This window comes from Podarcis liolepis, assembly GCF_965112155.1.
Source record: "Podarcis liolepis genome assembly, chromosome: 8".
NCBI lineage: Eukaryota > Metazoa > Chordata > Lepidosauria > Squamata > Lacertidae > Podarcis > Podarcis liolepis.
The window spans coordinates 16,063,281-16,090,727 of record NC_139560.1 but is presented as its reverse complement, the minus strand read 5'-3'; the positions used below and the strand labels follow the sequence as shown (position 1 = coordinate 16,090,727).

Genomic DNA, 27,447 nt, shown 5'->3' with positions numbered 1-27,447 from the left:
AGGAGGAGAACCATGAGTGCCACCTTGGGCTCCTCGAAGGAAGGGCAGATATGTAATCTTAGAACCTTAGAAATGTAGAATTGGAAGGGACTGCGAGGGTCATCTAGTCCAACCCCCCTGCAATGCAGGGGTTTTTTTTTTTTGCCCAATGTGAAACTCAAACCCACAACCCTGAGATTAAGAGTCTCATGCTCTACTGACTGAGCCATGTGGGCATAAAGGTCTGAAATCTACAAGGAAACATAGGCTGAGCTTCTAACAGTGGTCAACAAAAGCCTCTCGGAAGCTGATAAGCATAAGCCTCCATGGACCTCCAAATACCAGCTGCTGGGGTCAGACAAAAGGGGGTGGCAGAGGGTTCCCCAATGACATCTGACTAGCCATCATTAGAAACAAGATGACAAGTTTGATAGGTCCTTGGTCTGACCCGATCCTTAAGGTAAACAGTCCTCCCTGCCTCATGTTTCCCCTAGCAAAAATGATATTCAGCAGTACGCTGCTTTAAACCATGGAGATTCTATTTGATTGCCATGCTCCCATTGTGTTTTCTAGTATAGCTTTTAGCTAAAAGAACAAACACCCTTTCAAATCAGTGTGGACAGACTACTGGAAACACAGAGTATTCAACATCCAGCAATGAGCCATTAGCAGTATGTAATAGGGGAGGGCAATGATCAAGATAGTGCCAAGATAGTGCCGATTCAATCCCCATATAGGAAAGCTACATATTCCTGCACTGCATGGGGTTGGACTAGATGATCCTTGAGGTCACTTCCAACGCTGCAATTTTATGAGATTTAGGGTGCTTACAAACACCCCATTCTCACTTGCTGGAGGGTATGCAGAATGCAATCCTAGGCAGTTACCTGGGAATAAGCCTCATTGTACACACCAGGTTCTACTTCCAAGTAAACATGCACATGGCTGCAGTCACAGCACAGAGAAGGCAAAGCACACCCACTGCCCCATTTTCCACATCTGAAATATGTATCGCGTGCATCCTAACACGGTTGAGGTCCCAACATACCTCCATTTTTTATCCCTCTTGAAATTTAACACCATGCAACTTTAAACGAAAACCTAACCATTAGAGAACATCTGTTTCGTGCAGCACCTGTTTTCCTCAGTCCCCCTTCCTCTCCCCCACCCCGGCCTCCCAAAATTTCCTCTGCTAGTTCAGAAGTCAGCGTGATTCGCTGATAATAGGAAATCTCTTTCCATCAGTAAACACAAACTGGTCTCAATCAAACAAGAATTGCAGCGCCAGAGGGATAGACGGCGCATATCTTTAAATAAACCACCCCTCTTAACTTTTATTTTCTGCTGCAGTCGGTGTATGTATAATTTTTTTTTTTTTGGTTAAGTGACAGAATGCATTGTTCCATGTAACCACACACACAAAACCCTATATCACCCCAGACCATAATTAAATATGGTCTCATTCTCTCTCTCTCTCTCTTTCTCTATGTCACACACGCAGAGAGAGAAGTAAATAGGTTACCTATAAGCAAGAATGTCAACAGACTCAGGCTTTTTCACATAACCTTTGCTATAATCCAGAACGGGAGTGGGGGGGGGGGAGAGACACAGGAAAACTACATTTTGGAGCCATTCGCTCCTCCACCCCGATACATCAAGGCGTTGCAAAACGGGCAAATTAAATCATCATTGTACCTGGAAATGGGAACTCTTCCCCTTCGCCAGATCTCCGGACTCTATTGGCCGTAAATCCAATGCACACGTTCACCCCAACAGCAAAAGTGAAGAAGGATATTACCTGGGAACAAGGCGAGAGAGAGAGAGAGAGCTGGAGTTAATAAACCAGCCAAGAGCCAATCTGTTTTTGGTTTTTTTTAAAGACATTTACAATTAAATTAGAATAAACCAGCAGTTTCAACATATTCCCCTTTGCCCACAATTCCTAACTGCTGGAAAAGCAAGCTGGCCGAGTCTGAAACTTCAGAATATTAACCATCTCGGACTTCCCTGAGTGCGTTTTCTTTTCGCGCAAGGTCTCCCCCCACCAGCACCCTCGAGAGAGAGACATCGCTTTACTCCTCCTTAAAGAAAACCCGCTCCTACCTGATGTAACTGGAGACCGTTTTTCTTAGCCATGCTCAAGAGGATTCTTGAAAAGCCTCCACAGTGGGTTCTCTTTTTCTTTAAAACTGAGCGCAGGACTCTGTTTGCTCAGTCTATTAGCTGCAGCTAATCCCACCTGGAGTGGCTGACAGCCTCGATGTGATTTGTCCAGGGGGAGATTTCATCATGTTCCACGCACAAATCGCAGCTCTCCAGTGCAAGGAGCTGAAGGCATCCTCCTTCTCGATTCCCCACCCCCTCCCTCCCCAAACACACACACACACACACCCCACACACACACTCTTTCATGTGGCCTCTTCTGGCAACGCACGGATTTCTTATGTTACTGTAGCCAATAAGTCCATATTCATTTTATTCTTCTCACTAATATATGGGTTGAGAGAGAGAGAGACCAAATGTGTGTGCCTATCCTGGCCAAACTGCAGAGAGAAAAACCTCTTGCGCTACAACTTTAATAATATAATTACAATACAACAAACGTTTTTTAAAGTTTGCCCACAGTGCAACCCAAAAGCATGTTTTCTCAGAGGTAAGTCTTGGAGTAAGCCCCGTTGAAGATATTGTGCATTGGGTTGCACACTCATGCTCTTTTTATTCATAGAATTGTGGAGTTGGAAGGGACCTCAAAAAGTCATCTAGTTGAACCCCCCGCAAGGCAGAAATCTCAGCTGAAGCATCCATGACTGTTGGCCATCCGACCTCTGCTTATAACCTCCAAGGAAGGAGAGTCTACAATCTCCCAAGTGTAAATGTTTTAGGTATGTTTAGTCGGAATCCCCTTTCTTGTAACACCTACAACTTTCTCATACCCTCCAGCGAATGAACATGGAGTGTTACAAGCATTTCCCTAATTCTCACATCAAAAGGTCATTGTTGCCTCCCCTGTTACATATTGCTGAAGACTCCTTGCTAAATGTTGGCTACTGTCATGTGTTTACAAGAGCTTATCCACACTTGACTGAAAGCCAAGGGGTGTTTATTCTTTTTGATAAAAGCCACACTACAAACACATACAGTGGTACCTCGAGTTAAGAACTTAATTCGTTCTGGAGGTCCCTTCTTAATCTGAAACTGTTCTTAACCTGAGGTACCACTTTAGCTAATGGGGCCCCTCGCTGACGCCACACGATTTCTGTTCTCATCCTGAAGCAAAGTTCTTAACCCGAGGTACTATTTCTGGGTTAGCGGAGTCTGTAACTTGAAGCGTCTGTAACCCTAGGTACCACTGTACTGTTCTCCACACGAGACATTTCCTACATGATCAAACCTACCTTGGTACCTGCAATACACAAGCAAGGTGTGCACTGCTTGGTGAGGTAATGGTGGACTAGAACCTGGTAGACCTGGTTCAAGCCCCTGCTCAGCCACGAAGCTCTCTCAACTCAACCTCTCGCTGGGTTGTGAGGAGGAGAACCATGTTTGCCACCTTGACCTTCATTAGAGGTCAACCGAACAATTAACAAAGAAAAATGTGTGCTTGTCTCTAGCATCTATCCTAAATTGCTGAGGACCACAATACCTCAAAGACCACCTCTCCCCATATGAACCAACCCAGAACCTGTGATGATCATCTGAGGGTCTTCTTCATGTGCCCCCTTCATGAGAGGGTGACAACAGGAGAACTAGCCTTTTCTGTTGTGGCTCCCCATTTGTAGATTGCTCTCTCCAGGGAGGCTTGCCTGGCACCTTCATTAATAAATAATAATAATAATAATAATAATAATAATAATAATAATAATAATAATAAATTATTTACACTCTGCCCACCTGGCTGGGTTTCCCCAGCCACTCGGTGCGGCTCCCAACAGAACAAAACTTCCAACATTAAAAACTTCCCTAAACAGGGCTGCCTTCAGATGTCTTCTAAAAGCCATATAGTTGTTTATTTCCTTGACATCTGATGGCAGGGTGTTTCACAGGGCCGGCGCCACTACTGAGAAGGCCCTTTCTTGCATATATTTAGGTGTCAGGCAGAAACATTCCTCTTCTCTCAGGCTTTTGGCTGATTAATAATAATAATAATAATAATAATAATAATAATAATAATAATAATAATAATAGGTTCAGGAAACCAGGCTCAGGGTGGCTAACAACAAATTTAAAACACTTAATTGATGCTACAAAAAAACCCCAGCATAAACAATCTATGGCCTTTTAAACTGGAGCAGGGCTATTGTTAGTTTTGTTTGTAGTTTGTAGTATGTATTTTTCATGAATCCTACGATCCTCGAATGAAGAGTGGCATATAACTTTAATAGATAAAATAATCAAATCAAATAAATATTTGAAGTACTACACCACTTTAATAATGATGATGAGGATGATGTCACCCATCCGATCTTGGGTTGCCCCAGCCACTCCAGACAGCTCCCAACAAAATATTAAAAACACAGTAAGATATCAACCATTAAAAACTTCCCTGGCAAGCATAGTTTGTTAATGGTGCAGTGAGTTGTTAGGAGAGCTACAGTAAGCAAGTTGGTGTGATATTCAATAGGAGTCTACTAACAACTCTCAGCACCCCTGACAAACTACACAGCACACCAGATTCTTTGTGGGAAACATTTGTGAATGCAGTCCTGTTGCACATCTCAACCCTGACAAATGGCAAAGTGAACAACTCTCCCCAGCAGATATTCCATAGCTATGTGGCCTGCCTACCAACATGGATCGGAATCGCAATGCCGCACACAACTGTGTATTAAAAGAAATGGATTTTGTGAGAGAGCATCCCATGCTTTCAAAACACTGCTATTCGTCCTTAAAGAAAGAAAGAAAACCTGCCTTTGATAAGCAATCCTATGCACAAAGCTGATCGTCACTGATGAACACAGTTGCTGCCCAAACTGTCAGTTATGAAATTTATTTGCTCAGGCAAATTTACCAAGGTGGTGGCAACTTTTTTCTTCTCGGCCTGATGAAAACATCTTTCACTAAACTGTTTACCAACAACCACACTTAAGAAGGGACAGACTTGTGATTGTCGAGCCTGCAGGGAGGAAAGGCTACTTTCCCAGATTATTTAATAATAATTATCAGGCGTGGAGCTTGTGCTAGTGAACCCGGTACAATCGGCTTGTGTGCTTTCAATCCAAGTCAATTGCAGCTTCTGCAATGCATAGGCAGGCACCCAGTCTGGCCCACCGAAGTCAAAGGGAGCTTTGATAATGATTGCAACGAGCCCAAGGTCAAGCTCATACCATGCAGCTTCATTAACCAGGTAGGTAGCCCACGATATTTCAAAGACTCGCCACTACCCCCAACCCTGAACCGAACACACTCGTGCAACCCTGCCAAACTCAAGACGCCTGTGACTTTCAGAGCAGGCACGGGCAGAAGCCATCTGCTGGCTTCTTCCAAACGGCAATTAACAGAAGCTGCTCCTGGTTGACAAGTCATTCCCCCCCCCCCATCCCCAGGCAGCTCTTAGTGTATACCTATATATTTTATACACACACAAATCCACATTGTGCAGCTGTGCCTTTGCCCTGTGGTTTATGTGGCAAAGCAATTACAATTCAGCAGAGGCCAAGATTTCTCGCCCAAATGATACGTTGCGTTCTACAAAGAGATGCCCAGTTTATTCTAAACCATTCGTATTTGCTTATACTGGATGGCACAGCCTAAAAACACATATAGTTAAAGCAGCACGAGGCTCTGCAGAGGCTCAGCAAGGCATAAACCGTTTTCTCACATCCTAGAAGAGCCTCTATACCCAGGATGAGGCGAGGAACCTGTGCCCTTAAGGCACTGAGGCTGAACCCAACAGCAACCAGATGATGGAGGGCAACAAGAATCCCAAGCCTGCTTTATATCTCTTTCGCACCGTGTATGTCTATGTTTTAGGGCAGAAGGGAGCCATTTTGAAAAATATTCACCCTTGGCATCGAATAACACAGAACAACTGGTGTCAATTGGCTTGCCAGGGAAATAGACCAGCTATAGGTGGTCCAAGCCATTTGATATCACACCCTCCAACATTTCTCCGCTGAAAATAGGGGCATCATGTTTAATCATCATCATCATCATCATCATCATCATCATCTTATTATTTATACACTACCTATCTGATTGGGTTGCCCCAGCCACTCTGGACAGCTTCCAATATGCTCAGTTCTTCAGAGTGTGGTGCCAAGGTTGCAGGTTTGATCCCCGCATAGGACAGCCACATACTCCTACATTTCAGGGGGTTGGACTAGATGATCCTCAGCGCCCCTTAATTCTAAAATTCTATGATTCTATGATATAAAAACACAACAAAACATTTTTTAAAAAACCTTCCCTATATAGCAGTACCTCGGGTTACAGACGCTTCAGGTTACTGATGCTTCAGGTTACAGACTCCGCTAACCCAGAAATAGTACCTCAGGTTAAGAACTTTACCTCAGGATGAGAACAGAAATCACGCAGCGGCAGCGGGAGGCCCCATTACCTCAGGTTAAGAACAGTTTCAGGTTAAGAACAGACCTCCGGAACGAATTAAGTTCTTAACCCGAGGTACCACTGTACAGGACTGCCTTCAGTCATCTTCCTTGGCTCAGGAGTAGCACAACTGCATACCCTTCAACATTTCTCTGATGGAAATAGGGTCGTCCTAAGTAAAAGTGGGGAATTCTGGGATCAAACCAGGAACCAGGATGGCTTCTGTAAATCCAGGGCTGTCTCTGGCAAAGCAGGGGGACTTGGAGGGTCTGTGATATCAGAAATCCTCCTCAGGTGCTACCACGGTGAATTGATGATTTGTCGCTCCTTTCTATGCAAGGTTGAGCGAACTTCAGGCCTAGGGACCAAATATGGCCCCCAAGCCTCTCAGTTTGGCCCTTAGGACACTCCTCAAGTAACATCACTCTCTGGCTGGAATGGCTCCATGAATTATGACAATGCCTCTGACTTGTCTGGGTAGTGGATGGGGAAGAATGTGTGAGTGCATATAGAGATTAGCCTACTACTGTACCTGCATAAAGCTTACACTACGGCTCCGCCCACTTTTGCCTCTGACCCCACCGTCAGTGAAATGTGGCCCCTATGAGATTTCCCAGAAATGAATGTGGCCCTCGGGTTCTTCGCCCCTGCTCAGAGGGTATTGCAGAATCTCCCAGCTAAGCAAGAGCATCTCAATGCTGGCTTTAGAAAAGACCACCTGTCCGCCTGGCTGTTGTTGCATTTAACAAACTGAAAGTACTCTGGGTATATTCTGAGTTATCCCAACAAGAACCCTGCGAGGTAGATCACTATGACTAGCACAAAGAAAGTGGGAATTTGCTATAAGGTGCATTTGTCGGCAAGAAGAAATTTGAAGCAGGGACAGCTGATAGCTGCTCTCTGCTGGGCTCTTATATGGGAAAGCGCTGAAAACAGGGAGACCCATTCTCTTTGGCAAGCTGATCCTAAACGGCACGTTGGCAGAAAATGCTGTTTACTTTCAGATGACCCGTTTGCAGGAGCTCTCATGTTAAACAATGTGGCTCTTGATGTTTCATAGGCGAGGACGAACTCCTAAATAGAAGTGGAGTGGCCTGCTAAGGTCTATCCAATCACAAAAGCTACAATCCCTTGAGGGCAGTCATGTGTCCATTGCAGGAAGGAAAGGACCTCCTGGGGGGGGGGCGTAACTGCCCCAGTTGCTGTTCACCCACCGTAAGACCCATAGCTGCATAAACACCATACACTTAAAGCACATGCAGAGAGAGAGTGAGAGAGCTTGAAGAATCCTGGAAACTGTAGTTTCCCCCTACAGAGCTACAATTCCCAGCACCCTTAACAAACTATAGTTCTCAGGGTTCTTGAATGTGGGGAGGCATGTACAGTGGACGCTCGGGTTGCGAACGTGATCCGTGCAGGAGGAACGTTCGCAACCTGCAGCGCCGCATCTGCGCATGCGCGGTTTGCGAATCGGCGATTCAGCCCTTCTGCGCATGCGCGACCGCCAAAACCTGGAAGTAACCCGTTCCAGTACTTCTGGCTTTTGGCATGTCCATAACCCAAAAAAACGCAACCTGAAGCATCTGTAACCCGAGGTATGACTGTACTTTAAATCCACAGTATGTAGGCAGCCCGTGTCAACACCAATACAGTGCCAAGATTCACTTTGAGCAAGATTATATGCTAGACATGTAAAAGGTGATTCATAAATTGACGAATAAACAACTTCTCATTTTGCTTCCCCCACCTGAGAAAAAGGCAACATTGACCCAGGCCAGGGCGTACTGCTCAAAGGGTGGGCTCCTAGTCCTAGCAATATATAGATGCTGGCTTATACCAGTTGGGCCACTAGCCCATTTATCTCAGTACTGTACTGTCAGCTCTGGCTAGCAGCTCACCTCCAGGGTCTCAGATGCCAGGGGTTGAATTTAGGACCTTTTAAATGCAAGCGTGTGCTCTTCAGCAATGCTCAGCCCCCACCCAGCCTTCTTAGGGTTTTATAGTGCCTAAAATTTGCTGCGCATCTTCTTCTGAAGTGGCCTTCTTGTTTCTGCTAATTCGACAGCATGAATTAAGCTGAGAAAAAATCAGCACCCAAAAGCACGGTCTTCTTTCCTCCCTGAAGTAAAACAAAAACGCTCTCACTTATATCCAGCTGTGAAGGTGGCGGTGGAAATGGTTGAGGCTAGTTTTCCAAGGGCTGCTTTTAGATAAGATGCCACCATTTGATGCATTTGTGTGATTTAAAGAGCATTTGATACCTCTTTGGACTTGGATAGCAGTTTCAGGATCTATAACTGCACATGGCCTGAAACAGGAGTCAGAAAACTTTTTCAATAGGGGGCCGGTCCACTGTTCCTCAGACCTTGTGGGGGGCCGGACTAAATTGGGGGTGGTGGTGAATGAATTCCTATGCCCCACAAATAACCCAGAGATGCATTTTAAATAAAAGGACACATTCTACTCATGTAAAAACATGCTGATTCCCAGATCGTCCATGGACTGGATTTAGAAGGTGATTGGGTCGGATCCACCCACCAGACCTTAGTTTGCCTACCCATGGCCTGAAACCACAATGGGGAAGGGAACTACCCCTAAATGGTGCATCAACTGCCCTCTTACCTCGCAGTATTATGATTTCAGGATTCAGAAAACCAAATTAGAATCAAAGTGCTGGAAGGTGCATTGTAGGCCATTTCTTCCAATTCCCTGCCTGCTTTCAGAGTCCTGGAGTTAAAGCTTTTCCAAGAGATGGTTGTTCAGTCTCTGCTTGCAAAAAAGACCCCAGCGAGCAACTGCGTCCATTGCTCAACTGCTCTTGCTTAAGGATCCCAACCACATTATCCATTTAATGCAGTATCATACATTTATAAACAATCATGGCTTCCTCCCCCAAAAATTCTAGAAACTGAGGTTTGTTAAGGGCGCTGGGAGTTGTTTGGAGAACCCTATTTCTCCCACAGTTTTCAGAATTCAGAATTAAACCACTCTGGAAGGCCTCGCTGAGGTCACATCCATACCATACATTTAGAGTGCATTTATTATACTTTAACAGTCCTGGCTTCCACTGCAGAAATCCTGGTAATTGTGGCGGTGGCAATGAGACTGTCATCCTTCTCCTTAATCTTGGGTCGCATCCACAGCAAATGTTTAAAGAACATGACTTCACCCAAAGTAGTTAACTGTAGTTTGTTACGTGTTCTTGGGTTGTACCTCTATTAGGTGTCATCTACAGAGCATAGGGCTTGCTGATCAGAAGGTTGGCGGTTCGAATCCCCGCAACGGGGTGAGCTCCCGTTGCTCAGTCCCAGCTCCTGCCAACCTAGCAGTTCAAAAGCACCTCAAAGTGCAAGTAGATAAATAGGTACCACTCTGGCAGGAAGGTAAATGGCGTTTCCGTGCACTGCTCTGGTTTGTCAGAAGCGGCTTAGTCATGCTGGCCACATGACTGTACGCCGGCTCCCTAGGCCAGTAAAGCGAGATGAGCGCCGCAACCCCAGAGTCGTCCACGACTGGACCTAACGATCAGTGGTCCCTTTACCTTTACAGTTCTCAGGATTCTTTAGGGCGAAGTCATGTGCTTTAATTGTATGGTGTGCAAACATGGCAAGTGAAACAAACGCAGCAGTTCCAAATGTCTGGTGTGAAAGTACCTTTGCTCTCCTCAAAGGTATGGAATAGCATGATTTGTACTTTAGAATGCCCCAGTATACAGCAGAAGACATCTCAGCAATACAGAAGGAATTCATTAAACACGAGTCCGACTGGTGCTAATTCTTATGTAAGCAGACTTTTACTGCAGGGGGTTGCATTACTAATGAACTGGCCCTTTACTGGAAGCAGGGAATGATTTCATTTTCCAAATCATTCATAGCAATCCAAAACTTTCTCGTTTGTTGTTATTTCACATAGATGATGAATTGGCCGACATTGTTTAAATGGAAGCTCTTGTTTCGTTGAATAATCAGTAAGAATGTATATTTTATTGTATTTATCGACATCATCTGTGCTCTATAATAAATGTTTCCTGTCATCCGCACTGACCTTCTCCCCCTGCCCACAGGCGCCCTCCAGATATTTTGGACAATGGCCATCATACCCAATCATTAGCCATGCTGGCTCAGATGATGGAAGTTTCACTTTAAAACATCTGGACAGCACCAGATTGGAGAATGCTCATCAAAAAATATATTTGTGAAAAGTGCAATTTGAGTAAGAGGCAGGGATGGGGGGGGGGGCAGAGAAGCTGTCTTCCAGCTCTAGGGTTGCCTTTCTGTAGGATATGAAGCGCGGCTATGGATTTGCTGGTCTGCAAAAGTGCTATGTAGTTTGCTTCCACCAACACTTGACTTGCTTATTTAACAATAAAAACCCCAAGTACTGCAGAAAGGCCTCAAGTCTCCAGTAATCTCTACTCCAAAATGAAACCAAACCTAACAGAGCTTGTGGAAGAGCTTAGGGCAGGGGTCAGCAACCTTATTCAGCCGTGGGCCAGTCCACTGTCCCTCAGACCATGTGGTGGGCCGGACTATTTTTTTTGGGGGGGGGGGAATGAACGAAATCCCATGCCCCACAAATAACCCAGAGATGCATTTTAAATAAAAGCACACATTCTACTCATGTAAAAACACCAGGCAGGCCCCACAAATAACCCAGAGATGCATTTTTTTAAAAAGGACACATTCTACTCGTGTAAAAACACAGATTCCCGTACCGTCCGTGGGCCGCATTTAGAAGGTGATTAGGCCGCATCCGGCCCCCGGGCCTTAGGTTGCCTACCCCTGGCTTAGTGGGTAAAGCATGAGATTGTTAGTATTTGCATTTGAATTTGCATTGTAAATGAATTTTACAAAGAATAAAGGGTACTGGGGAAAGGGGATGGCAGTTGACAGTTGGTTATTCTGTTAGTTTATTCTTTGACTGAAAATATGGAAGCATGGTGACTTAAGCAGATGCTGTCCGGAGGAGTTTGTGAGGACAGGCAAGCTATGAATTAATAACTCGGGCACTGCTATAAAGGACTTTTGAAAACAAAAAGGATTAAATCCTTTTTTTATTTATGTAATTATTAAATTCTTAATAAATTTTTTTTTTAAAAGGATTTTGGCAAACAGAAGAAAACCAGGGACAAATGGAAGTGTAGCTTTGCCCTCACCCCAAAACAGTGCCAGCCCTACCATTCCACAAGATGAAGATTTTTGCTGTGTGCCTTTGAGCCCCTAACAGTGCAACGCTTCTGGTGACGGGACCAACAACTCTTCTTGTATTGAACTTGCTGACCCGGGATTCTCCATACAGTCCTGCTGCAGCTGTTGCGTAACTGTGAACATAAAACTCCCGTTTCCCCTATAATTTCTGCAACATCTGATGAAAGGTTGCACATGTAGCAGCTTCAGAAGCGAAGCCTTGCAAAGTGGGGCATTGCTAGGGAGCTCTTTCCTAAACAGCCCCACAACCGCCAGAAACCTCGCTCAAGGTCACGGGGAAATCTGTAATTTTGTGCCACTTCTACTGCAATAAGAAACTTGAAGGAGGGGATAAAACTGAAACTTTGTTTTGAAAGAGGTGAGTAAAAATTACATTAAAAAGTGTGCTAAGAACTAGCATTGGTTTTGGACACAATAAATCGCCCTTTGTCTAAACATCTCACAGTGTTGATGCAGATTGCTTACTGCACCACACTTCTGTGTTATCATCTGCTGATTTTTTTCTTTATTGCAAAACAAAAAAACAAAACATAACAAAAGCAAATACCTAAAATTTCTTTCAATTCTTCACATAGTCCTTGTTCTTAAAAGATCTAATGTAGAAGAAATTCATACACTCTTGACTCCCCTCCACCTATGTGTGACTTCAGTCTTTCATTTTTATCTTGGTTGTTGTGTTCTCAGCCTTAATTTTCCTTTATGTCTCTTGTATTCATTTGTCTTCCTTACCTTAACTCTGCAAGCACCACTCCTTGTGTATCAATATGTTTACCCCAGAACAATGTTTTTTCATATACTCTTTTACACAATCCCATTCTTTTATTAATTTTTGATCTAATGGTCCTCTTAGTGCTGCCGTTAATCTTGCCAAATCTATATACAGTGGTACCTCGGGTTAAGTACTTAATTCGTTCCGGAGGTCCGTTTTTAACCTGAAATGGTTCTTAACCTGAAGCACCACTTTAGCTAATGGGGCCTCCTGCTGCTACCACACCGCTGGAGCATGATTTCTGTTCTCATCCTGAAGCAAAGTTCTTAACCCAAGGTAATATTTCTGGGTTAGTGGAGTCTGTAACCTGAAGCATATGTAACCTGAGGTACCACTGTATTCACAAATTTTTATTTGCCATTCTCTTATTGAATTTTTATCTGGTCTATTAAAACAAGTCTCTTCGTAAGGAATGGCCCTGGAACCTGGTGGTCCTTCCTTAGCACAGACTAGGGTTTCCTAAACTTGGATCTCCAGCTGTTTTGGGACTACAGTTCCCATCATCCCTGACCACTGGTCCTGCTAGCTAGGGATGATGGGAGTTGTAGCCCAACAACAGCTGGAAAACCTGGCATAAACCTTGGTTGGAAAACCTGCAGCCCTCCAAGGTGCTGATGGACTCCAGCTTCCATCAACCCCAGACCCACCCACCATGGCCAGTGATAGAGGATGATGGGAGTTGTCATTGAGGCACCTGAAGGGCTTCACATTCCCTAGGCATGCCACTGACACAGCAATCCCCTATCCAAAGCTTCCTTTCTTTCTGGGACACGCAGACTCTCTGGAAGAACCTGAATGACTCTCAGAGGCTTATCTACAAGTGTGCATTGGTTTTATACTATGGCATGATCTGAAGGCATGTGAGGCTACCATGTTGCTGAAGCTAAACACATCTGGACTTGTTCAGTGCTTGGATATGGAAGATCAACTGAGGTTCCAGGTATACAAAATCAGGTTCCATGGTGGGATATAAATAAACACCTGTTATGTTCACCCCTCACCTGTATCTAAGAATCCTAGAATCTCTAACTTGGTAAAGGTGCTAAGAGTGCTATTAAGAAATCCCTAACCTGTCCTCCACACCCAAAATTTAGTTCCCATTAAAGAGGGGCTGACTATTAAACAAAATTTCAAAGGATGGCTGTGTTTCGGTTCATATATAATTTCAGAAACTAAGAATTGGATAGGTTCACCTTCACAGCACAAACTGAACTGAATTCCCCTGGCCTGTCCCCATAGCTGTCAAGTGTCCATTATTTGGCAGGACAGTCCCTTATCCCAGCGCCATGTGCCGCTGCTGTCCCTTATTGATGAGGCTTCATTTGGCTGCTGGCTGGGCTTTCTGCCTTTGGCTCAGAGGGGCTCAGAAGTTGAACATACCTGTGCCCGGAAAATCTCTTATTTTGGTTGCTGATCCCTTAGTTTCGAGGCTGCTGGTCCCTTATTTTCAAATCTGTAAGTTGACAGCTATGCCCATCCCTAAAGCAGAAGGATCGCTCTTTACAAACATCACAGTCACCATGACTCAGTTTATCTTTGTGTTATATATGTGGGGTTTGTTTTTTTCCCAATTACTGCAAAGCTTAGAAGAGCATGCCTCTTGCTGGTTAGAACAATACTTTTTGTTTTCCCCGAGAAAGAAAAATAACTGAAACATTGTTGGCAAAAACAATAGATAATGTTTCCTTATTTGGTTTTTAAAATAATTTGTAACAGAGAATCTACTCAATTGTATTTCATATCCCGAAGAAGAGATGGTGCACACATGGAAGTAACTAAGAGACAAGCTGTGTGGTTTTTATTGTATCCCAGCAAGTCCCCAGAATTTACATCCAAGGACACCAGAGCTTCTTATAATTGCATACTGCCAAGATGAAGAATGGCAGGGTGCCTGCAGATGTTATTCTATTAAATAAAAAGAAACAAAAGTGACACCTTTTCGGTCCTAGTTTAAGAGCTGAGTCATTTGGTCACTGAAACAGTTGATCTTAATGTTGTTGTACAAACCATACATTTAAAGAACATTTTCACCTCCAAATAATCATGGGAACTGCAGTTTGCTAATCACAGAGCTACAATTCTCAATAGACTACAGTTCCCAGTATTCTTTTGGGGGGGTTGGGGGGTTGGGGAGATGCTGTAAATGTCTACAGCCCAAGATTTGCTGCCCAGTTAAGCAGAGATATATATATATATATATATATATATATATATATATATATATATATGCAAAACAAAACAAATGGAACTGTTTCTTTACATAATTGACCTGGGATTCTACCATTGGCTGGTTTTGGGAACCAAATGTCTTTGTTTTTAAAGACACAGACAATAGAGCAGTTGCGCCATATCAAACCTGTTTATTGTCATAGGAGAAACTGAGAAATTGAAAGAGAAATCTAGAACAGTATGTCAACAGGGTGCAAGAATAGTTAAAGAGACTGTACTGTTTCACAGAATCATAGAATTGTAGAGTTGGAAGGGACCCCAACAGTAGTAGTAGTAGTAGTAGTAGTAGTAGTAGTAATAATAATAATAATAATAATAATAATAATAATAATAATAATAATTTATTATTTATACCCCACCCATCTGGCTGGGTTTCTCTGGGTGGCTTCCAATGGAATATTAAAATACAATAACCTATTAAACATTAAAAGCTTCCCTAAACAGGGCTGCCTTCTTCTAAAAATCTAGTCTAGTCCAACCCCTGCAATGCAGGAATCTCAGCTAAAGCATCCATGCCAGACGGCCATCCAACCTCTGCTTAAAAACCTCCAAGGAAGGTGAAATATACTCAGAGTCACAAAGTGATTTCATGCTCTTTATTCAGCTCATAGTGGTGAGGAGGAATGAATGAAAGTCCCCTCAAGTATCTGCTTTATATACATTATTTACACAAAGAGCTGCACATGATTGGTTAATTCTGGAATTCTACTGTAAGCCAATCAGGTTGTGGATTCACTTATATCTGGAGCATGATTGGGTGGTTCCTGCCAACCAATCATACTGCTGCATTGTTCTTGGACCAATCAGACTGCTGCAATTTGGATCCTATTGTTCTAGGACCAATCAGACTGCTGCAGTTTGGATCCTATTCAACTCAGTACATAACAGAAGGAGAATCCACAACCTCCAAAGAGAGACCATTCTACTGTTGAGCAGCTCTTGCTGTCATAAAGTTCTTCCTGATGTTGGGTAAGAACCTCTTTTCTTCTAACTCGAAGCCACTGCCATGAGTCCTACCCTCCAGAGCAGGAGAAAACAAGAATGCTCCATCTTCCATGTGACAGCCCTTAAGATATTTGAAGATGGCTCTCCTATCTCCGCTCATTCCTCTTTTCCAAGCTAAACATATGCAGCTCCTTCAACCTTTTTTTATTTCACAAATAAAAAAAAAGCAAAGCGTTTTAAAAACTTCAGTTTTCCTGGGGAAAATTCTGAAATCTCTGACCCGATTCTGCCCCCAAACAGATGGCTGTTTCTTGGCACAACTGAGCCTTCCCCAAGCTGGTGTCCTCCAGATGTTTTAGACTACAACTTCCATCAGCCCCAGCCAGCAGAGTTATGGAACAGGTCGGGAAACGCTGGCGTAAACAAACATGTGTCGCTTTCCTCCACATCAGCAGATAGCGTTCCAAGCCCATCTGCACCAGGCATTTAAAGCACCACTTTAACAGTGATGGCTTTCCCCAAAGGACCTTGGGAACTGTGGTTTGCTAAGAGTTCATAGAGTTCTTAAAGGTAAAGGGACCCCTGACCGTTAGGCCCAGTCGCAGACAACTCTGGGGTTGCGGCGCTCATCTCGCTTTATTGGCCAAAGGAGCCAGCGTACAGCTTCCGGGTCATGTGGCCAGCATGACTAAGCCATTTCTGGCAAACCAGAGCAGCACATGGAAACACTGTTTACCTTCCCACCGGAGCGGTACCTATTTATCTACTTGCACTTTGACATGCTTTCGAACTGCTAGGTGGGCAGGAGCAGGGACCGAGCAACGGGAGCTCACCCCATCGCAGGGATTTGAACCTCTGACCTTCTGATCGGTAAGCCATAGGCTCTGTGGTTTAGACCACAGCGCCACCCGCATCCCATTGATTAGAGTTCTTAGGAGACCCATATTCTCTTCCTTGGGGAGCTCTAGGAACAGTGGTTTCTGTAAGGGAAATATACAGATACCACAGAACAGTTAGGGTCCAAAAAAGGTTTTCTATTAGGAGTTTTTACTTAGGCCTTTTTGCAGCAAGGGGGTGATTCTGGAGGGGGGAGGTGATAGTAGAGATGCTTGCAGGCTGGATGGGGAGGCAGCATGGGCTGCATACAACCTATGGGCTACTGGTTCCCTGCCCCCCAGCTCTAAACAGTGCCCCCACTAACCACAACCCCCTAACAGAGACCAGCTCCCACCAGGCATGCAATGGAGAGCACAGACACCTTTGTTGGTAAGTCCTGAACACTCCTATTGGCACCAAACTCTCACGGCTCGCTCTTCCTTCCAGGATCAAAGCCAGTGGACAAAGCAGAAAGAAAGAAAAACCATCTGGCAGCAACAGCTCAAATATTACTGCTTCTCTTGGATAAACAAGCATTATCTTCATGATGTCATTACTTCCACCAGTGTAGACATCAGAGGAGGTTGGGCTGGGGCACGCAGGATGGCAAAAGAACCTGGGTGATGTCATCCTCTCTCAATTCCTCATTCAGCTGGTTCGCGATCACATGCACTTGCAGCTGTTAGCCATTGTGCTTCACACAATCCTCATGTTTCTCCTGCCCTGCTCCAGCAACTAGGCAGACATCCAGTGCTAACAGGCCAAAAGATGCCCCACAAAGACAGCAAGGCCTATGGCAGAACCAGTTCCAGCACAGGGCTGCCACAATTTCCTCCTGTGCATTTCAAAAAGGTGCAAGTCAGATGAGGATATTAGTGGAAACAGGGAGACTTAGGATGAAAGATCAGTAGTGATGAAGTAGCTTTGCCATACGCCCAGAATTTCCCCAGTTCAAACGGCAAAATTAGTGCAAGAACAGAAGAGAATGGGGAGGAAGCTGGCAACCCAATTCCTACACGACGCTGTCAGAACCCATTCTACGCTTCACTTCCTGTTCAATAAAAGCCACCTCCCTTCTTCCACTGGAAGGCACAGCCTTCCCAAATCATGACACCCTCTAGATCAGCCTTTCTCAACCTGTGGGTCCCCAAATGTTGTTGAACTACAACTCCCATCACCCCTAGCTAGCAAGGCCAGAGCTCAGGGATGATGGGAGTTGTAGTCCAACAACATCTGGGGACCCACAGGTTGAGAACCGCTGCTCTAGATGTTGCAAATTACAATCCCCATCATCCCTAAGCGTTGGCCATGCTGGCTGAGGCTGACGGGAGTTGCAGTTCAACAACATCTAGAAGGCAACAAGCTGGAGAGGCTGGTGTAGCAGATATCTTCATGATGCTGCAGCAGCAGTTCACTACACAACCTAACACCGGCGCAGAACATCTGCATCTTGACCATAAGAGAGATCGGGAGATTCTATTCCTTTATTGCTCAGATGTTCACATAAATAGAAAGGGGGGAGGCAGGTGAAGAACACTTCTGAGCCTACTCCAGAGGTCTATTTACACCAGGGGTAGGCAACCTAAGGCCCATGGGCCACAAGCAGCCCATGGGGGTCGTTTAACCGGCTCATGAGCCACCCCCAAACCAAGCTGCCTGCTCAGCGAGTCCCTGTGTGCTGCGCTAAACCGGTACAGCGTGGCGCTGGGACTCGCTTCCACGGTGCTGGAAATCGTGTCTGTGCATGCTCAGATGGTGAAAATCGTGTCTGCGCAGACACAGACGCCAGAAATTGCAACCGTACGTGTTCACGTGCGCTCATGATCCAGCCCACAGAGGGCTCTCCTCTGGAGTGCACTGGCCCAGGAGAGGTAAACCTTGCCAACCCCTGATTTACACCCATCCCCACCCATTATGGTGCTGGAGCAGAGTCTTGAGAGTCCCATGGACTGCAAGAAGATCAAACATGTCCATTCTGAAGGAAATCAGCCCTGAGTGCTCACTGGAAGGACAGATCCTGAAGCTGAGGCTCCAATACTTTGGCCACCTCATGAGAAGAGAAGACTCCCTGGAAAAGACCCTGATGTTGGGAAAGATGGAGGGCACAAGGAGAAGGGGACGACAGAGGATGAGATGGTTGAACAGTGTTCTCAAAGCTACCAGCATGAGTTTGACCAAACTGCTGGAGGCAGTGGAAGACAGGAGTGCCTGGCGTGTTCTGGTCCATGGGGTCACAAAGAGTTGGACATGGCTAAACGACTAAACAACAACAACAACAACAACAACTCCTCTTTGAACTCTCCTGCACACCATTCCTCAGGAACACCAGTTTGGGAATTTCAAAACTAGGTCCAAAATTGGGGCATGGACAGCTTTCAGCTCCTTTGCATCTTTTACAACCCCCTCTACTTTTCCTTAAAGAAACCCATTCCAATTGGCTACAGTGCTGTACTGTCTCAGTGCAGCTTTTGCAGGCACCTTCTCCTTGGAGACCAACCCTGGAAGTTGAGCCTGGAGCCTCCCATAGCTATGCTATCTTGGGTGCTGTGCTAATGAACCACAGTGCCACCTAGGGCTACTTCACTACTGGGCTTTATGGCTGAGAACCATCAGAATCTACCTTATACAAAGTCAGCCCATCAGTCTAGCTCAGGATCAAAGAATCCCAGGAGCTGCCAAGAGTGCATGTGCAGCAGCACAACCAGATGCCTTCATTTGCCCCAGCTGCAACAAAACATCTCTCTCCTGTATCAGTCTCGACAGCCACAGCAGGCGCCGTAACCTTCTAACAGTTTGACTTCACTCCTCCTTCAAGGATCCTGAGATTACATTGCCATAAAACGTAGGGAACAAGCTGTGCTATCATAATGATTAAGACCTTAATTTAACATATAACCTAATTTTAGGTTATATGTTAGTGACTAAGTTTTAATTTATATATTTTTAACTGTTGCTGTATCTGTATTGTCCCTGTTATACCTAACTGCAAATTCAAATGTATCCCTATCGTGTTTTATGACGTCCTTGATACTGTATGTGGGCTGGAACTAGTCTGTGACCGAAATAATAAAATTCATTCCTTCACTCCTCCTTTGTCTACTGAAACAGGATAGCTCAGCTGGTTGGAGCCATGGTTGCAGGTCTGATCCCCGTATGGAACACCAGCATATTCCTGCATTGCTGGGGGTTGGACTAGATGATCGCCAGGGTACCTTCCAACTTTAGAATTTGATGGTTCTAGGAAAAAGACGAATGCCAACTGCTTCTCTTCAGCCTACTGTTGCTGGATGGTTACAGCATCGCTCTCTCTGGCATGGGAGGCTTTTGGTTCTGGCCTCCTTTCAGTCTAGAACACCAAGGCCCCATCTGCCCCAATCTGCCCCATCATCCCCCTTTAAACAGTCATGGCTTTCCTAAAGATTCCTGGGATCTGTAGTTTGTCAAGAGTAAAGGCAAAGGTAAAGGGACCCCTGACCATTAGGTCCAGTCACGGACAATTCTGGGGTTGCGGTGCTCATCTCGCTTTATTGGCCGAGGGAGTCGGCGTACAGCTTCCGGGTCATGTGGCCAGCATGACTAAGCCGCTTCTGGCGAACCAGAGCAGTGCATGGAAACGCTGTTTACCTTCCCGCCGGAGTGGTACCTATTTATCTACTTGCACTTTGACGTGCTTTCGAACTGCTAGGATGGCAGGAGAGTTTGTCAAGAGTGCTGAGATTTATTAGGAGATCCAGATTCCCCTCCCAGAGCTACAATTCCCAGAGTTCTCTGGGAAGAGAATAGTGGTCTCCTAACAACTCACCTTAACAATGAATCCGAAGATTAACAGGGGGGAAACACAGCTGTTTAAAGTGGCATAGTACTGTTTTAAATGTATAGTGTGGATGGTCCTTAGTTACAGGATTCTCTGAAGCTTGCCTTTACATTGAGGAGGCTACTTCAAGGCTACCCAGCTGTGTGACCACTGGTGTTGTGGTCAGCTCTGAAGTACAGTATAGGCAATTTTTTGTGACAGCCCCCATAGCTACAACCCTCCACAGAGAGCCCAAGAAATGCAGCTGTGTTGATCCATTGCATAGCCACTCACATCAAAGAACAGCAACACATAGCATAGTACCCAATTTATTAGGATAAGCTGACAGTCCTGGAATAGTATAAAATTTGTTGCGCTGCACAACAGCACAGGATTGTTGGCCGGGTTGTGAGAAGAGAGGGACTTTTTTCCACTTATGGTGGGAATGTCCCCTGGTTTCATCATTTTGGTCTGATTTCTATCAGGAAATATAATCAAACCAAGTCTCTCCTTTGCTGAACATGTGGGATGATCAAATGCAAGCTTCTCCTTCTAAAGAACTTTTGGCAGGGTGTTGGCTGCAGCCAGGGTTTCCATAGCTCAACAATGAAAAGCACTACAAAATGTGCACCTTTCTTTATGGTTCAAAAACTTGTGGGGTTTGGCTAATGCAGGAAAAAAGCCCCAAACCATAAGCTGCAGGTCTGAAGAGGGATGGAAATCCCAGAATGTTTATATGACTTTATTTCCTGTTTTGCATTCAGATGCACAACACTCACTGTCTGTACCATCTTAGGAAATATGGCTTTCTTGAGTTATTCTTGTGTGTACCTATGGTACTAGATGTCCTGTGCTTCTAATGTAATTTAATTTTCCAGTAATTTAATTTTCCAGTATGGTTTATTTGTATTTGTTGCTATATGTCAATAAATAAACATGATTGCACTACGTCAACAGATTTTTAATTGCTCAAACCCAAATTTCCTCTATGCACTCCTGCAAAATAGTGGCAGTCTGGAGGCAGAATTGTTGTGCTATTTAAGGATGCTTGTAAGTCCCCCTAGTGTTAAAACGACACCTGTGCACTTCACCTGTGCATTCCCCCCCAAGCTCACCTACCTACAGATGACTTAATAGGCAGGTAGGTTAAGAAACCTCCCCCCTACTCTCCAAGATACACATTGGTGGAACCAGCCATATGCTCAAGTGCCGTGATGTCACCCAGTTAATATCACCCCCTTTTCACTTTTCGGGGATAAGTTAACCGATGATCTCGTGCATAGCTGTGAGGTGGCTCAGCCTTGCCATTTGGGTGGTTTGACCTTTAAAATTCAGAAAAATTTGTGGGTTTTGCTTATAAAACAAGTATGGTCAAAGGACTAATTAATTTGCTCACCTGGTGAGGGACTCCCTGGGTAAATGAGCGCAGCTATCCATTTGCAATGAGTAAACTGTTTTATATTCCACTTGGCCAAGCCAAGAAAAGAATGTATCTTCTTCTGAAGTAAATAGTTGCTTCTTCTTTTTTGCATTTTCGCTTTATAACAATTGTCAGCTTCAGGTTGTTCCTATAGCCTTGTCATCTCCCAGTTTACCCCTTTTTTTGGATTATCGCTCATTGATTTTATTAAAGTTTTCTGCACGTTCCAATGTTTTGTATTGTAAAGAACTATCCTACCTGTCAAGACGCCTGCTTCTTGGGAGAAAAGCAATGACAAACCTAGACAGCATCTTTAAAAAATGCAGAGACATCACCTTGCCAACAAATGTCCGTATAGTTAAAGCTATGGTTTTCCCAGTAGTGATGTATGGAAGTGAGAGCTGGACCATAAAAAAGGCTGATCGCCGAAGAATTGATGCTTTTGAATTATGGTACTGGAGGAGACTCTAGAGAGTCCCATGGACTGCAAGAAGATCAAACCTATCCATTCTTAAGGAAATCAGCCCGGAGTGCTCACAGGAAGGACAGATCCTGAAGCTGAGGCTCCAATACTTTGGCCACCTCATGAGAAGAGAAGACTCCCTGGAAAAGACCCTGATGTTGGGAAATATGGAAGGCATAAGGAGAAGAGGACAACAGAGGACGAGATGGTGGGACAGTGTTCTCGAAGCTACCAGCATGAGTTTGACCAAACTGCGGGAGGCAGTAGAAGACAGGAGTGCCTGGTGTGCTCTGGTCCATGGGGTTACGAAGACTCAGACGCGACTAAACAACTAAACAACAACATCCTACCTGTCATTTTACTTGGTTGCATGGTGCCACTGATATGCAGAAACAGAACTAAACTTTGTTTGAATTCTACATTGTTATGTTGTTCTGAAGCACACTTGTACTGGAAAAAATGGGAAGCCTAACCAGGCCAGAAGCACCCACACAACCACTTGACCCCCCCCCCTTTTTCTTCATACACTGCTACTTCCCTCTGAGTTACTAAGTTGGGTCCATATTTTCTCCTATGCCCATATGCTTGTAATGTGCTTTCCTCCTTGCCCATGTGGCTCCCACCCCTCTCTCCCTTCCATACGAGTGGATGTATTTGAACCACAGTGGGGCTTGCACTGCTGTCGGAGATGCTTGTAGTTCAGGGGTCAGCAAACTTTTTCAGCAGTGGGCCGGTCCACTGTCCCTCAAACCTTGTGGGGGCCCGGACTATATTTTGATAAAAATATATATGAATGAATCCCTATGCCCCACAAATAACCCAGAGATGCATTTTAAATAAAAGGACACATTCTACTCATGTAAAAACACACTGATTCCCAGACCGTCCGTGGGCCGGATTTAGAAGGCAATTGAGCCGGATCCAGGCCCCCGGCCTTAGTTTGCCTACCTATGCTGTAGTTGTTCGACTTTGTGTGCACTGTACCTTTAGAACACATTCAAATCATATTCTGTTCCTCAAAGAACTCTGGGTATTGTAGCTGTGCAACAGTACCCAGCAGCCCTTAAACTACAGCGCTCAGAGTTCTTTGAAGGAAATAAGGTGATTCAAATGCTTTGAAGTTAAAATGTGTATAGAGCCCATGCTGGGGTATGTCAGTGGGCACAACGTAGGCTCTTAGCTCATTGGTAAAGCACCTGATTTGCATACAGAAGGTCCCAGGCTCAATCCCCAGTCATCTTCAGGCACGGGAGAGAATGCCCCATACCTGAAACCTTGGAGGGCCACTGCCAATGAGTGTAAACAATACTAAGCTAGAGAGAACCAGTGGTTTTACTCAGATTAAGGCCGTTTCCTTCTTCCTGGCAGCATACTTGTGGAGCAGTGTTTCTCAAACTTGATCCCCAGGAGGGCCAGTGGTGGACAGGTGAGGGCATGGTACCCAGTTCCATCTTCCTCCCCAAAATGTTTTCCCTTTCTGACTTTCATGGGCATGTGAATGTCAGTCTGTCCCCATGCAGGGTCAGATAGTCGCAACCAATGCCTAAGCAACCACTCACATTGCTTGTAATTTTAATAAAGTTGTGGCCAAAATTATGCCAAAAATCTTAAACTAAAATTATGTGTCAATTGAGTTTTATTTGGGGGGGTGTCTTGGTGACCTCAACACGCAAACACTGCATGGACTGTGTGGAAGAGGTATGGATGAAACAGGAACTCCAACATCTCCACAGCTTTCCTCCTATCACCATGTATTGATTGGTGCTTCCTAGGCACCCTCAGCAAGTGCCATTGTGATCAGTGGAAACACACAGCTGCCCTTTGCAGCCTACACTGGAAACTGTGGCTATTGCGCTTTCACATAGCTGCTAGAGCAGCACGGGAAGCAGCAATTCTTGCTAGCATAAACTCTAAGGTAAAAGACTGCATGCCGTTTTGGGAACAAGTCCCACTGAATTCCTAAAAAAATAAACATGCGAAGAATCACTCATACTGTACGATTCCTTTATGAGAGTAATAAATATTTTAAAGACCCAGTTCCACTAAGAACTAAGTTAGACTTGCTGAAACTAATCTACCTAATGTAGATGTGCCTGTTAATTTTAATTTTAATTGCTGTTTTGTGCTCAGGATTTCCTTCTCTCCCATGCCATGTGGTTTTATCTGGTAGCAAAAAGTCATGACAAATTAGGCCGCTTATTATTTAGCTGCTGAGGAAAGAAATAATCAGGTAAAGTCCTCACACCCACACCACACCCCAAAAAATTCATCCAGTAAAAAGCATACAGCACCCCTAGAGTTGGGAGTTTTTAAAAAATTACTCTTTGCGGATCAAACTCATGTTTATTGTGAAACACAATCTACTTCTGAGGGTAACTAGGAGTTTCCTGGATATGATTCATAGCTTTAACCGAAGTGCTGCATTGCATCTTTCAGGACAAGGGCTCCAAGAGAACAACGGAAAAGGCATTATTTAAGAACTGGGTAACAGAGCAAACCAGTCCCTTAGCAAGAAGCAGTTTGGAGTTCCCCTTCCTAAGGAATTTTCCTATGATGGAAAATACCAAGGGAGTAGTAGACACGATGTCAGCACAGCTTACCAGTGAGGAACCCACCAGACAGGGGCAGCTCCTGGATGTTGTGCTGCTGGAGGCAAAATGCCTTGCTGCTGCCTCCCGCCCCCTCCTCCATCGCCACAACCTTGCCCTGCCAAAGCCATGCCACCGCTGCCACCGCCCACAGCAAAGGAGGAGGCGGCGGCAGTAAGCAGTGTGCTCCTCAGGCCCAGATCTGCCCCCTGAGGCAATTGCCTCAACTCGCCTCATGGGTGGGCCGGCACTACACCCAGTGATGGGCCATGAAAATGGGTGGTTAAGAACTCTGCAGCGACTTCACCGAGATGGAAAAATCAACATGTTTAAATCAGAGAAAAGTCACAGTTAACATTTGTTAAAGATTGGAAACCTCTCATAGACTTTTTGAGTGGAAAAAAATATGGAAATAATGATATCTGGATTGGAGGAGTGGAGATCATGTTTGTTTATAGGAAGCTCCTTTGTTGGGGGTTGCAATGGATTGGATGAAGTGATTTATTTTTAAAAAATAGTGGACACATAAAGAATCAGAAGTTCTTTGATTTTTGAATCTTATTTTTCTATCTTGATCTTTTAACCTCTTTTCTACACTTTTCAAAAATTTCTTTCTTTTTCTATTTCCCACCACTGGCTTTATCAGGTTCTCAGGTTTTGCTGATAAATAGCTTTTGAAGCTATCCTTGGCCTTCTCCTGTAATGAAAGGAGGGCACACACATCACCACTGCTAATTACTTAAGCAGTGTGTTGGCGAGAAACCGCAATTTAAGGACAGAAGCAAATGTTGACAGATTCTCCCTACATGGGTACCTATGTGAAAAAACCTTTAGAATAAGGATTCCTGTGCTTCCTAGCAATCAGAGGAGCACAATATTAGGGTAGGTTTGGGTATCATTTTTTTACAAAGCTAGCCAGCCCAAGATACCATCTCCATAAAATATCTCATTAGGAAATACATGCAATGATCTGTAAGGTATTTTTTATCATCATGGTGCTCTAAACAGCAGCTCCTATTTTGTAAGCAGGAGGAAAGAGGCTTAACTGCTGTTTGAAGGCATTATCGCTTTGGGAAGGAAGTCCGCACACATTTCTCTGATAAAATAAGCTTAACTACAAGGGATCACAGACCCAGCGCTTGCGCAAATTAAACCCTCCAAGATCAGACATAGCAGATATAGGATGACCACCTTTAAAGCAATTTTACTCCAGAACAATGCCTCCAAATTCTTTGTGCTCTGCAAGAAAGTTGTTTCGAAGCCAGTGACATAAATCTGAAAGTCGCAATCAACTCGGAAAAGATTAATTTCTCTCCAATAGTTTGGACTCCGTGCCTAATAAGCCTGCTTAGGCTTGCGACATTCACTGTTTCCAACGTGGAATGCTTTCCTGACTACTGCTCTTAATACTACGCTACAATTAGATGTGGCTTGCCTTAAATTCTCCACATATTCGTGATGCAATAAGCAATCCCCACAATTGTAAATGCTTCCTGCCTTGCCTCTTAGCCTAAAGCCATTTCTGCCTATGCAGAGGTCTGCTTGCAAGCCACCTAACATCTCCTCAAAAGTAAATCCCAAAGTAGGGGTGTAATAAGAGTGCAGCTTCAAAGCAGTGAAACAGGCAATATCCCTCCCCCCCCCAGTATCACATATTCATGGTGCAGCAATTAAACGAAAAACAGAACAAGGCAAAGGACATATGTGTGTCTTACCAGTTTGCTTTTCTTATCCATGGGTTGAACAAAAGGCTGATCAGGCCTATTTTCTCTTTCTGGTGGTCTCCGAAAGCTTTCCCTCTCCTGGTGTGAGATGCGGCCACCCTGAGTCTGGCTTGTGTTGTTTTGTCCAGTGTATCGTTTGCGTTTGAGACTGGTCCGGTGCAGATGAACTCAGGGTGCCAGCTGTCCCCGAAGGACAATGGTTCAATGGGAAGATGTCTGTCAAACAAAGGAGCTGCTTGCAGGACTGATTCACTCGCTCTCCCCAGACCCACACCACACACAACCTTTCCCTGAAATGACTCCGTGGAAAAAAGTGTCATCGCTTCCCACCCCCACCCCACAGAGGCCGCCTTTTGAAAGCGTAAGCTGGCTAGGCAAGTTTAATGAGTTTGACCACCACCAGCAACAGCAGCAGGAGCAAAATTCAAGGGAGGGTCTCTTATCCAGAGGTAACACAATGCATAGCTAGCCGGATTCCACTGGAATAGTTTCACGGGATGACCTTTGGTAGAATTGCTCAAAGCCCTTTTTTTGTGGTAAAATGTCCTCAACTTATCAACAGCCCAGACTGAAAAATGCAAAGACTGCTTTATAGCAGACCCTCCCTGTAGAGGGAACCCAAAGTAGCTGAACAGCACAACCCTACGCGTGTTTACTCAGGCCACGCACACACCATACATTTAGAGCATCCCCTCCCTGCAAAAAAACAACAACAAAAAAAAACCAACCCCAAACACACTGGGGAACTGTAGCACGGTGAGGGGTAAACTGCAGTTCCCCACATTTTCGCAGCAGGTGACCTGGTTTAAATGTAGGGTGTGCTCTCTTTAAGTTGCACTCTGTTCAGTGGTATTTACTACCAGGTAAGGCTTAAGGCTACAACCCTATGCACACAGAAATGTGATGAG

General features: G+C 44.7%; 1 protein-coding gene across 6 annotated transcripts in view; it reads right to left on the bottom strand.

Moving 5' to 3' along the window:
• ENPP2 (ectonucleotide pyrophosphatase/phosphodiesterase 2) overlaps window positions 1–27,015 on the bottom strand; it is an 82,811-nt gene extending 55,796 nt beyond the window's left edge. Inside the window, exons 1-2 of one of the 6 annotated variants that reach the window (XM_083516625.1) lie at window positions 26,531–27,015; window positions 1,675–1,777 (exon numbers count right to left, since the gene is read on the bottom strand). In XM_083516625.1, the coding sequence (XP_083372751.1) occupies window positions 1,675–1,777; window positions 26,531–26,551 (124 nt within the window). In that variant the 5' untranslated portion in view covers window positions 26,552–27,015. Of the gene's footprint in view, window positions 1–1,674; window positions 1,778–2,082; window positions 2,438–26,530 lie in introns of those variants that run through there. The other 5 variants (XM_083516622.1, XM_083516623.1, XM_083516621.1 and 2 more) reach the window with 5 other exon arrangements.
• Between the last annotated feature and the right edge of the window lie 432 nt (window positions 27,016–27,447).